We start from the raw sequence: 13702 nt of genomic DNA on the forward strand, positions 1-13702 counted from the left end.
CTCACTAGTCTTTTATCAAAACAAAATATAAAATAAATAAATTTGAGCTAACTAAATGCAGAGTAAATAAGTCTAATTTTTTAGTGAGTCTAGCGCGTATACGTTTTTGTGAATCATTTCTTTTTTTATTCAATTTTCCACAATTTTCTCAAAATCATTGAACGATAGATAAAATGGATTTCATATCCTTTTAAAAAAACTTAAAATTGCTTAAGTCCCAAATTTAAATATAATGAGTGAAACTGAAGCATAATTTTTCAATTACAGGAATAATAAAAAAAAAAAAAAAAAAAAGGATTGATACACATAGTTCAAGCATCTAGTCACAAAAATCATGATTCAGTAATGAGACACAAAGCTCTGAGACAATATTATTGACTAAGCTATTATAGCTTATGATAATCCTCTAAATACTAATTTTATTATTATTATTATTATATATTGATATTTATATTTTTTTTTGGCAATGAAGTTAAAAAAAAAAAAGAAAGAAAGAGAAACCATCATGCAGCTTATAGATATATCCGAAATATTGTTAAAATAATGGGGTCAGTACTTAAAATACCAATAAAAAGAAGTGCACTTGGTGATATATACAAAAACAATGTATAAAATGCATCTTGGTCCAAGCTAAAAGAAAAAAAATATATATTATTAAATGAATTTAATTTAAAGAGAAAAAAAAAATGATATTTCAACTTTTTAAATGAGCAAACCAAAGAAGAATGAAAAAAAAGATAATATCTAGAAATTTATGAATAAGAACTTAACTGAGATTGAAAATCAATGGGTGGATTAGGTCAAAAAAAAAAAAAAAATAAGAACTGAAGTTTTCAAACATGATCCAAATTTTTGTTGCAAGCCTTTTGAATGAATAACTTAAAATGTGGGCGTACCGGTTAACATGGTCCCATGGTATCTAATAACCTACTAGTTAAATTGAATAAGACCTGTAAGCCTTGTCATCCTAAGTTCACAATATCATGAGAATAATGGTTTAGTCATTTATTTAAATAAAAATGAGAAAGAAATAGAAAAAATCAATTGCGCCACATAAGAATTAATAAAAAATAAAAATAATTAATAAATAATAAATAAAAAGTTCACCAAAGCGGATGCATAAACAACACAAATGAGAGCAATACTTGTTGTAGCTGTCGGCCGTCAATGCTTTGACTCTACACGCGTGCAACCTCCAGGAAAATAGCCGGAAAATAATAGTTGTTCAATCAAATTGTTTGTTTGCTAGCGGGAATTAAGAACATTACTCCCTTAGAGATATATACTATATTGAATATGCTGAATATAAAATCAGTTTGAATTTTTTCAATATATATATATATCTATTGAAAAGCAAAAAAAAAAAAAAATGCATAGACATTTAAAAAATAATTAAAAAAAGATAAAAAAATTTGGCAGCTAAGATAAGGTCCCGAGTATATTCGTTAACGTTCATTAGCTTAAACATGGATCCACTTGATCACGTAGAAATGACTGTGCGATTAAATATCAGCAAAAAAAATAATCATTTGATACAAAATATAAATATTATTATTATATTTCAAATGCCGATCATTCATCAACACTCATAAGCCGAAACTCTATTTGCTATCATAAATTATCATAACCCAATATCATTTGAAATATAGAAATTAGTTAGTTGAATATTTGTTAGTATAACTGTCACAGTTAATCTGCCATCATCAGCATGTTAAAGAATAGTTTTGTGTTTTTTTTTTAATTATTTTTCATGATTGATAATGACCAAGAAACAAAGTGGGAAAAGTAATTTCTTGATTGAAAAACTAATAAAAATATACAGAAAGATTTTTTTTTTTTTTGCAATGTATTATCAGGCTTATCAGCAAGAAGTTGTTTTGGTTAAAATACATTAACCAGACCCAATAAGCAATGCCTCATGTTTTTTTACCCTAAAGTAAAGTATTAGTGTTTTATGTAGTAAAAAAAATTCGATGCCTTGTTATAGTAAAAAAAAAAAAAAAAAATATCAAGTGATTTTTATAAGTTTCAATTCATTTTTGGATAAGAAAAAAAAAAAAAAAAAAAGAGAAGCTTGAGACTCTTAATGTTTTGAATATTTGAAGAGTAAAAATTCATTTTATCAAAAATTGCATGTCACTTCATAAAAAATCCTCTATCCATCCAAGATATTTCTAAAATACAACCTAAATTTATGTACATATAAATGGGTTGTATATATTTTTTATAATAGCGTATGCAGATATTGTGTTAACTTCTTAAACTGTACACTTGAGCCGGGCATTTCCTTCTTTGGCCTTTTTAACCATATATAGTAACTTAGCTGATATTTTTTAAAAAAATGATTAGTTTGACGTGAGTAGTATCAACTAACTAAACATATATTCAGATATACACACATATTCATCACAACAATGGCTTTTTTTATTCATTTACCTCTTTTTTTTTTTTTTTGAATCTTTATTCCATGAAATAAAATAATATATACCTTGTTACTTTTCTTGAGTTATTTCTTTTAAAAACAGACGGCGTTTGTTTGTTGACAGAAAAAAAGGAGGGGTAACTTAAAAAAAACACACTTCTACAACTTGATGAACAAAAAAAAAACAAAGGAAAGAGTTATGATGCCACTTGATTTACTTAATTCAAAATTGAATTGTTACCTTACAAAACTACATTTTAAAAGTATTAATAACAACATCTTGCTATGTTCTTTTTTGATAGCTTAAAATGATTTTGTTTTACAAATATTACTTATGTTAAAAGTTATACATCATCTAAGATTTATCAACTAATAAGAAATTAAAAAAAAAAGCCTTAAGCATATTAATGAAGATCAATTAAAACTACATTTGAATAAAAGCATAAGGAAAATAAAATGTTAAAAAGGTTATTAAGTGATATCAAAAAAAAAAAAAAAAAAATCCAGATTTTGTTTAGACTTTATTCTTTATAGTACTATGATTGGCAAGAATTCCAAGGAATTGCAATTGATATCAATATACGACATACTGTGGGTTGGCTCTGCTTTTTTATAACCGGATAACATATTTAATCAGCCATTTGGTTTTCAAAGAATTAAAATATAAGGTAAAAAAACACGAGAAATAAAGTAAGTTTATTTTACGTGTTATTGTAATTTTGATTATTTGAACCGTAGTTTAAAAACTTTAATTGCAAATTTAAATTACTTTTAAAAACGTCATTAGTTACGTATATAACAAGTTGATTTTGATTTTTTTTTTTCAGTAAAGAACCGTTTAAAATATACCTGCGCACGGACAGATTCAAGTAGAATTTAAAAAAAATGAGTTTGTTTTTAACTTTTTAATAGGGATGAAGAGATTTTATTGAAATTTTGATTTTAACTTTTTAAATTTTGATACTACAAAGAATTTGCAAATTACTTTAATTTGTACAGTGCAAATAGACTTTAAATACATGAAAGAAAAATAAAATGATTTTTGAGAAAACGAAGAAACATGTAATATATATATATCGAAATTTGAAGAAATGAAATGCTTATTTATATGAATTTAAAAAAAAATTGATGATGAGAAGAAGAATAAGAAAAAAAAAGAAAATTTTATATTTTAGAAAGGCTTAATGAATTTTTAATTAATAATTGGTATACAGTATTCTCCTAAAGTTTATATGAATAAATAAACCAATAAATCAAAAAAAGAATGGTTTTAGTTTGTTGGTTTGTTGGTTTGTTGGTTTGTTGATTTGTTGATTTGTTGATTTGTTGATTTGTTGATTTGTTGATTTGTTGATTTGTTGATTTGGTTTTATTCAAGAATTTATTTAAATTAGTACCATCATAATTGACATCTCCCATTTTTTTTTTTTTTTTTTTTTTTTTTTTTTTTTTGAGGGAACATTTTTACACCACCTATCATAGTAGTTAATTAAATGTACACTAAGAAAATAAAAGGTCACACACGTAATCATGTAGGTCTTTATCACAATTTTAAGAGGCTTGGGCAAGTGAATGTGTAATGAATGTATTTGTAATATAATTTTGAAGGAAATTTCACCACCATTTTCATAGACCTTTTTTTTATCATACTGAATAAACCAGAGATTATATCATATACTGGGAGATTTTTTTTTCTATCTAAGAACTGTGAGATTTAAAAATATTTCCCATTGTTTTATACTTATTTGAAATGTCTTTTTGACCAAATTTTATAATTTAATCGGTGAAAAGATCTTGAAAGCTACAAAACTCTGAAGGTTCCCAAGCCTTGACCCCTCAACTCATCAACATCCACCTCAACCTGAATATCATTCATCATTCCAAATCTCTTACAAGCTGGAAAGAAAATATTGAAACCGTTTATTTATTTATTTATTTGTTTTTGAAGCTCAGGCATTTTGACACAAGCTCTGTTATTGTATAATATTCAAACTACCTTGCTGATCCTAAGATTCTATTCTTCTTTTAGGATGATTATCAATAGAAGAAATTCAAAGTTTTTTGAACTACAAAAAAACTTGAGGTTCTTTGGAATCTATTAATTTTAGATAGAATATAGACTTAGACTATTGCTAATTGTAGAAATGGTTCATAGTGAAAGTTACACCTTTCAAAGAAACAAACTCCTTTGTGTGTCTCCTAATTTCTGTGGTACCAAAGAAAAGATTTTAATACGCCAAAACGACGAATGTGTACCTGGCAATCATAGACTTTTGCTCACTTCTTTAATAATATTGTTTAGTTCATCAATACAGCGACCAAGAATTTTGAAAAATCTTTGACAAATTGTTTGATATCTATTGATACTGTATCCTTTGCAAACAACTTTGTGATAATGCTTTTAATTTTATTTTTCACTTCAAATGATATATTTAACAGGGTCGTTTCCGTTGTTCCACAAACTTGGATTTTCTACCATAATTAATATATATATATAAAGGGAAAAGGTAAAAATGTAGAATTTTTAATCAAAAAAAAAAAATTTTTAATTGTTTTTAATATTTGTATATATATAAGGATAAGAAATAGAATCTTTAAGAGTGGCTCACTAAAAGCTCACCAACGGGGAGGAGGTGGGAGGTGGTATGGCTTGTACGTGTACTAATATTAATAATATTTCAATTGGTTGAATTGGTCAAATAAATTTGATAATCATTTATTTATTAGTCAATAACTATGTGTACTTGATAGTGAAAAATGGTTAACAGTTTCTCAAGATGATGATACTACCAAATATATGAAATATCTTACATGATTTTTTTTCCCTTACAAGCTCAAGTCAAGAAAAAAATTTAAATGAACCTATGATAGCTGGTTACAATTTAGTTTTTTTTTTTTTTTTTTGAAACATTGAAAAAAATAAAAGTATTTTCCTATATCTGTTATAATTAAAGTGATGTAATATTGTATTTAAGGGTTGTTCAGTTATTCTTCTTTTCTTTTCTTTTCTTTTTTGTTTGTTTGTTTGTTTGTTTGTTTTTTTAAAAAGAACAAGATCAGCTACAAGGCACGTTTTAACAACTTTGAATTAAAACAAAAATTTTTTAATGGAGTTTCTTTGTAATAAGCTTTGTACATAAAAACAATTTACCCCATGATGTGATAATGGTACTTGTCTACAATCATCATGAGATTTTTTTTTTTTTTTTTTTTTTTGTAGCGCCGGTTATTTATAATTTCTTTTTAAAGGTTAGAAAGGTTTGATCGGCATCGTCAGATATGAACAGTAGTCTTGCAAACTTACTGATAAAGTTATGTGGGCTATTTTCGGTTGAAACCCAATTTTTTAGGTAATCTGTATTTAATAAAGTCAATGCTGAAAATGGTTGTGACATTGTGTGGCTCCTTTGATGCGCATGGTGGGGGTAGGAGGGGGGAGGGGGGCCAAGGTTAAGAAGTAAAAAATTTCTTTGCAATAGCTGCATAAATTGTCTAAAAGTTAAAGACGATGTATGGCTTAAAGTTTTGGCCATGATACTAATAAACAACAACATATTTTGCCGTTCGGGCACATAGCACAGACCGTCCGCATCTCCTGAGTTTTCTGAACCCTCGTACAGAAGACTAGACCTCAACCTCTATATATATATATATATATATATATATTGTGGTTAGGGTTCTGATTATGCTCTTACCCGAAAGTGAAGCTTACCTATGAAAATAAAAAAAGTAATATTTAATTCTTGTTCCAAAATTACAAGTAACTTTATAAGCTTTAAAGCGACTCATGGGATCCATAGGCATAAATACCATCATATCTCGATGAACTTCATTTCTTTAGTCCAGCGCATTCATCCAGTGCATATCCATTTCTTTTTTTTTAGCCGAGATCCGTTGCCGTAATAACCTTTATATATATGTATATAATTCCTGTATATTCATTTGTAAGTCTCTGTATCCATCAACACTAAACACTAAATCTATTACTACTAATATTACTTCAATTTTTTGTCAATTGGCTGAACTACAAAAGTTGAGCACGATATAAGCCTGTGTAAATAATATCCAGAATTATAATGATGATTTCGGAGTTGAGCTATTGTATCACCACACATTTACGATGTTTCCCAAGATACATATTAAAGATACTACAACATATACGATTTCCATTTACTTGCTTCTTGTTTAAAGTATTTTGATTTGATATCTGACATGTAATGGTTTTTTTTTAAATATTCCCACCCATGACTCGCTTAGCAAAAGGACTTTCAGAGAAAGTTTTAACGCACGGACTAGGTTTGGGCCTCGGTCAAGAAAAGCTGGAAGGTTCCAATTTAAACTTTTTGCGATAGAAGAAAAAGAAAAAGAAAAAAAAAGTAAATTAGCGAGGCTAAGATATTCAATCAACACAAGCAACATTAATGTTGCATAATAATAAGAGTAGAAACGGGTTTTTTTTTATTTTTTAAAAAAAATAATAAATTTATTAATGACGAAACTAAAATTGACTAAAAAATAATAATTTCATTTTCCGTTTAAAATTGAAAAAAAAAAAAAGCAAACTTCTCTTTATGTCATTTTTTGAGGAAGAGCTTGTTCTTTTTTAAAATGTTTTCTGAGCTGCAGAAAATAAAATTAAATATAAATATGAAAATAACACTAACAACAATAATAAATAATGTATAAATAAATATAAAAATATATAATTAATAAAATATTGAAACAAAATAAAGTTACCCTGCCGGGATATTCAAAATTGAATGACTTGTTTAGTAAATTTATTAACATGATTCATTTACTTATTTATTTTTTAATTTTGAAGCAGTTTTGAAGACTAAGTATGTTTTAAAAGTACTTTATAAGAGAATATTCCAATATGCTTGTAAACTAGTCAAATTTTGTATTTTAAACAAAACATGTTTTTTTTTGGTGATTTGAGTTTTCATTAGTTAAAAAAAAAGGGCAAACATTACTAAAAAAAAAAAAAGGACTTATGGATAAGGCTTTCAGATTTCTTGGTCTTGATCACACTATCTTTTTAAAAAGTTTGGTGCATGGGACAGTGGATAGTATCAAATTTTTGAATAAGTTAAATTTTTACAAATTCAATATATACAATATCAGAATTTTCTTATTCCTTACTTTATTTTTAAAAAAAAAAAAAAAAAAAAAAACTTGTAAGTTTTCTACGTATAAATTCCAATAGTTGATTGGATGCCTATAAAATTCTTCATGAGTATCATCATGTTAACATGAAAAAAATTTTAAAAATAACAATTTTTTTTTGAAAACACTTATTCTTTTTATTTCTTTTTAAATTTAAAAAAAAAGAGTAGGATTAAGTAACTTTGGTGAATCTTTACGATTCTCATTAATTCATGTATATTTACCCCTCTTTCAAAGCCCATTAACAAGATAATAAAATAGAGATTTTGTAAGATTCTTCTTATTTAAATCCTATTTGAAAAATCTACAAGGTGGCAAAGACGATGAGCAATTTTTGAGTATCATTGATACTGCTTGTTGAAAAAAAAAGAATTTTTTAAATATATGAAGACCTTTCTGTGATAAATATAAACTTGCAAAGTTAGTATGTTTCTCTTTGAAGAAAATTTTTTTTTCTAATAGTTGGAGTCTAAATTTATCTTTTGAAATAAGGGTTAAACAATTTCTTTTTGAATCCAAGATGATGGAAATGATTAAACATAAAAATCAAAAAGTGAATCTTTTTTTTTTCTTTTATTCATAAAATCACATTTCTTTTAAACTCGTAAAATAGAAAAATTTGTTGTATATCTATTCTTATATAAACGAGTTAAATAAAAAAAATTCAGTGTGGTTTTTAAAGAGACTTTATATTACCAATGGTCAAAATGCTGTACCAAAATGGTATATTTGGATGGGAAATGTATTGAGAATAACAAGAATTCTGAGGATGTGTATTTCTAAAGCTCACATTAAATATGAAAATGTTTAAAAGTTCATATCTTAATGTCTGACAAGTTCCAATATAATGAAAAAGGTTTTTTTTATAAACAAAATAAGAAACTGTGGTTCCAATTTATGTTAGATGAGTTTGCTACCGGTGACACCAATACTATATATATAACACTATTTAGTAAATAGTGTTATCTTAACGATTGACGACCGTATGATCTGCTGGTATGCCTCAATTTTAAAATTTAAAGAAGAAGAAAAAATAAAATAAAATTTTGAATCTAAATCATATTTCATTGATTGATGGTGTGATAATGAGGATAGTTGTAAATTGTTTTTTTTTTTTAAATAAAAAAAAAATTTCTTTTGTTTTGATTATGGTAAATGTCACCGTTCTTTTGAGATTACTCATTTATTATTTGATGAATGAAAATCAATTGTATTTTTTAAGGAGGTAATTTAAAAAGTCTAATAGATTTACTCAACTCTTCTATTTCTTTTACCCATATGATTCTAAATCCATTTATTCATTTAATTCTTTCATCTTTTTTTTTTCTACCTCTTCTAGTCACTATTTACTGGATTTAGTTGCTACTACGTTTCCTTTAGACCACGCTCTCTCGTGATTTCTTTTTTGATTTGCTATGTGATGTCATCTTTCTCTAACTCGGTATAATGAATGCAACAAAAAGGTTTTTTTTTTATCCAGATATTGACTTAGTTTTTATAATTAATATTATTATTCTTCTTTTTTAAAAAAAAAAAATCCACGATACCTTAATGAAGATTACGATAAAGAATATTTCCCTAATATTACGTTTGATATTTGATACAGTTCCAAGTTGCTAAATAAACATTGTGGGGTTGAAACTTTTTCATATCACCTATTCATCAAGTTATTAACTAATTAGTTAAAAAATTATTAAAATTTAGAAAGTTATGTTAAGTACATTTATACATTTACTAGTTAAGTTAAAATTATTGAATTTTGTGTGTTTAGTGTTTCTTGAAGGATTCAGTTATTAAAAAGTTATTGAGTTAATGTGACATGAATAGATTACACTTTCCTTTCATTTCACGAACTGATCAACTTGTTTCACTCATCAACTTTGATCTTAAGAAAAAATCGGGTTTCCCATGGGAATTTTCTCAGGTTTAGGCTATGCCTCCATAACCCTAACCATTATGTCTAGGGATCTCATTTGATCACGTGGCTTCATCAAATTAAACAATGAGAGATTTTTTTTTTTTTAAAAAGTTTAAACGGATAACACATCCGTTATGCCAAGAGTCTTTGCACCCCATAGTGTATGCTTGATTGAATAATTGATACATTTTCTTACATTACAATTTGTAACAAAAAATAAAAAAGAAAAGAAAAAGAAAAAATGCTCAAAAAAACAAATATTATGGCAACTTTTTAAAATGACCATATTATGGCAGCAAAAAACTTATAAAAAAAAAAAGGAAAAATCCGAGGATCGGAGTATCGGTGAATTTATCAAAGCGATATTTGCTTTAAAGTTATCTCGACGGGAGGATCTCAAATTTTAAATTTTTTTTTTTTTTCAAGCAATGATCCTAAGATTTATCTTACACTTATATAAGCTGAAAGTTACGTGCGGCTCATTTGGTGGTACACAGCCGAAAGACCGTCTCCGGATGAGGCGAGCCCGGACTCAGGGCATAGGGTTTGACAAATTCCAAAAAAAAAAAAAAAATTTAAATGACAAGCTTGCAACTGCTTTTTTTAGTATTTGATTCTTACAAGATAATAAAATTTCTCCCCAGGTTTTTTTTTAAAAAAAAAAGTTTACATGATGAACTTCGTCTTGAACGGTCAACATCATTGTTAATCTTTTTTTCTTTCTTTTCCAATGACAAAACATATATCCGAGGAAAAATGAATCAGACATTATTACTTAAGGTTTTTTTTTTTAAAGAGTTTCTTAAAAGTTTCTTAAAAAGTTTTTTAAAAATTTAAAAATTTCAACATCTTTTCGTTATTATATTTTTTTTTTCAGAAATTACGGACGTCTCTGAGCCTTTGCGTTTGAACATTAAGTTTTCCCTCTTGTCCTTCTAACTTTCTCGGAGACGTTTGTCCGAAGACCGGCCGTTCTTAATAACGAAAAAAAATATCAAAAAAAAAAGATGCATTGTTGTTGTTTGGATATATAATTTATATTGTAGCTTTACATCTTCAATAAATCCTTGATTTCTGCGTCAGACTGTTGTTGTTGCTACTGATATATATATATATTTTTGTCTTTTCCTTTGATGCGCACTGATGCGGGCGCGGGAGCACATAAGAGCTTCCGTTTGATGTCTCCACCCTTTTTTTGTTGTTAATGTTGATGTTGATGTTGTCGATGGCTTTTGCTATTTTCGTGGGTTTGTGTGGAGAAGTTTGCTAAAAAGCCCCGTCATGCAATAGTCTATCAAGCGGTTTCACCCGAAGCTTTCCGTCGTACAAGAGTGTTACTGTATGTGCCCTTCCATTACTTTTTTTTTTTTTCTCCACATACACAGAACATACTATTTCCCCACAGAAAAAAAAAAATAAAAGTCTGGGGCCATAAAAAATAAAAAATTAAAAAATTAAAAAAAAAAGCGCCCTCTTTTTTTTCCGGTAATGGACCATGTCCGACCGAACATGCCCTTTTGCCCAACGTCCGCCTACAGCCTATTTTACTCTTCTGTATTTACTGACATTTTCTATAATATGTATGGGTACTTTTTATGGTATATTAGATCCAATATATTTTCTCTTGTTAATAATAATAACCACTTCCAACCTTGGCTAATCGCCAAAATAAATAAATAAATAAAAAGTGCATTTTCGCTGCTATCCTTTTCTTTCATCTTTTTTTTTTTTTTTCTTACCGGGTCTCTTCCTGCCAGTTTCCCGTGATGTTGGGCTCTTGTTATAATCTCCTTCATCACCGGTTTTCTTTCTTCCAATATATATAAATATCACACACAATCCTCCAATCTATTCTTTCATATATTATCTTCTTTATCCCACCTTCTTCTATTTTATTTATTTATTTAATTTATTTAATTTTTTTTTATTTCCCCACGCTTGACTTGCCAAGTTTTATTTTTTTTTTATTATCCAGCTCGTATTTTTATAATATATAAAAAAAAACATTAGATTAATCAAAATAAAATAATATTAATATACTTATTTATTTACTCATTAATTAATATAACTATTCTTTGATCAAATATAACCATGTCTACCACAAACGCAGACCCCTGTCTCATGCACTTTCTCATACCCGGAACCCGTCCGTCCGTCGGCAAAAACCTCTCCACATGCATATCATCAACAGCAGCAGCAACAGCAGCAATAACAGCATCATCACCCACGGCAGTTGGCGCAGAAGCCTCAGAGCCTCTTGCCACTAAAATAGCAACATCCGGCGAATTCTCGCGCTTACCCTGTACCACCACTACATCCAATGCGCCCACCTTGTCTTTTACTTCTAGCGGTGCATCTGGTGTTGGTGCTGATACTAATACTGATGCTAATGCTAGTGTTGCCTATTCGGTCACCACGGCCACAGCTCGTATGGGGAAACCTCTACCATCTCTTTCTCTCAACTTTCCTTCCTCAACTCCAACTTATACTCCCTCATCACCCCCAGCTAGCCCAATGAAGCCTGCGTCCCGACTTTCTACAGCTCTTGCAACAGCATCATCACAAGTATCACTTAGCGATCCAACCCTAGGACATTTAGTTGTACAACAACGACAACAACAACAACAACAACAACAACAGCAACAACATCTTGCTATGGATCCTGACGCACAAATTCTGGCAAGTGCACGAACACTTCTTCAACAAGAACTTAAAACTGGAACATCTAGCAAAAACGATCCCATGCACGCGACATACCTCCGACTGGCACTACGTGCTCTCGACACCCTAGCCGCGTCGCCCAATTGGCGCATCACAATTGTTGTGGCCGGAATCCCCGGATCTGGCAAATCAACATTGGCTGCAGCTGTGGCTGAGATCCTCAACAAGGCATATACTGCAGCTTTAGAATCCAATTCTTCTTCTTCTTCTTCTCTCTCTCCTCCTTCTTCTTCTTCTACCACGACTTCTGCGCTAATTCTACCTAGTACCCCCCGCAAATCGTTCAGTTTGCCATCGGGTGCATCAACTGACAATAATAAAAACCACACTGGCTCAGTCGGATTTGCAGCAACCGTCACCATGGACGGATACCATCTCACACGAGCCCAGCTCGATAAGTTCCCGAACCCCGCAGAAGCTCACGCACGCAGAGGATCCCCATGGACTTTTGACGCACAGGGTGTGGTCGATATGGCACGGACTCTCCGTGCGTCATGCGTGTCCCGGTTTACAAACACAGACGAATATTGCGAAGATTACTTTTCTTGCCCCCGGCAATCTTTGTCCTCACAAACTCTGTTACCAATTGACATTGTGGGGCTGTCTCCTCCCGCGCGGATGTTGTCCTCCATGTCGTCGTCGTCGTCGACCTCAATGTCACCTTCATTGTTAAGTTCCTACAAAGATCTTAGTCATCACACAAACATTAATAATAACCCCGTTATTATTAATAAAACCCCGGATAATGCATCATCCCAATGCTGTCACAATCCATCAGCCGTGCCTTCTACGATGGTCACAGTTCTGCCTGCTTCGGCTTCTGATTCTATCACCAATTTAACACTGCCTGCAACCCCAGGCCGTGATGACGAGGGTGATCATGGTGTTTCCAATGCCCATGTCCACAAGATTCTGGACCAGCAACAGCAGGAACTGCCCCCAACACTTTATTTCCCTTCGTTTGACCATGCTGTCAAGGACCCCACGCCTAATGGCATTATGGTCCAATCTAACGCTCGCATCGTCATGCTCGAAGGCCTGTACTTGCTTTACAATGAAGCACCCTGGCGCGACATTGCAGCCACCGCTGATGATTCGTGGATGCTGGATGTGACTGTCGACGTGGCTACCAGCAGATTGGCTGCTCGACACCTTGATGCAGGCATTGTGACGTCGCTTGAGCAGGGTCTTGAGCGCGTCCGTACTAATGATGAACTCAATGCAAGACTCATCCAAGCAAACACTGTTGAGCCCCAGCTGTGGGTCCAGAGTGTGCCTTATTCTGTTTAAGTAAGTAAGTTAGTTAGTTAGTTAGTTAGTAAGTAAGCGAGTAACGCAACTGACGCTGGTCGTTTAAAAAGCGTGGCACGCGAGCTAAAAACATTGATTGATTCTCACTGCACACATCATGTATACACTTTCCATAAATTGCATTTAGTAAATTTACTATTCTGAAAAAAAAATAAAATAAAATA

The 13702-nt window shown here is 30.3% G+C and overlaps 1 protein-coding gene across 1 annotated transcript; it reads left to right on the top strand.

The window, feature by feature from the left end:
- Positions 1 to 11597: 11597 nt before the first annotated feature.
- Positions 11598 to 13517, top strand: SAPINGB_P003876 (uncharacterized protein; the record flags this gene model as incomplete). The annotated part of the gene is made up of 1 exon (XM_031998591.1): positions 11598 to 13517. The coding sequence occupies one exon, from the start codon at positions 11598 to 11600 to the stop codon at positions 13515 to 13517; it is 1920 nt and encodes a 639-aa protein (XP_031854482.1).
- Positions 13518 to 13702: the final 185 nt, after the last annotated feature.

This window comes from Magnusiomyces paraingens (genome assembly GCF_902498895.1).
Source record: "Magnusiomyces paraingens strain CBS 517.90 genome assembly, contig: contig3, whole genome shotgun sequence".
Classification (NCBI taxonomy): Eukaryota; Fungi; Ascomycota; class Dipodascomycetes; order Dipodascales; family Dipodascaceae; genus Magnusiomyces; species Magnusiomyces paraingens.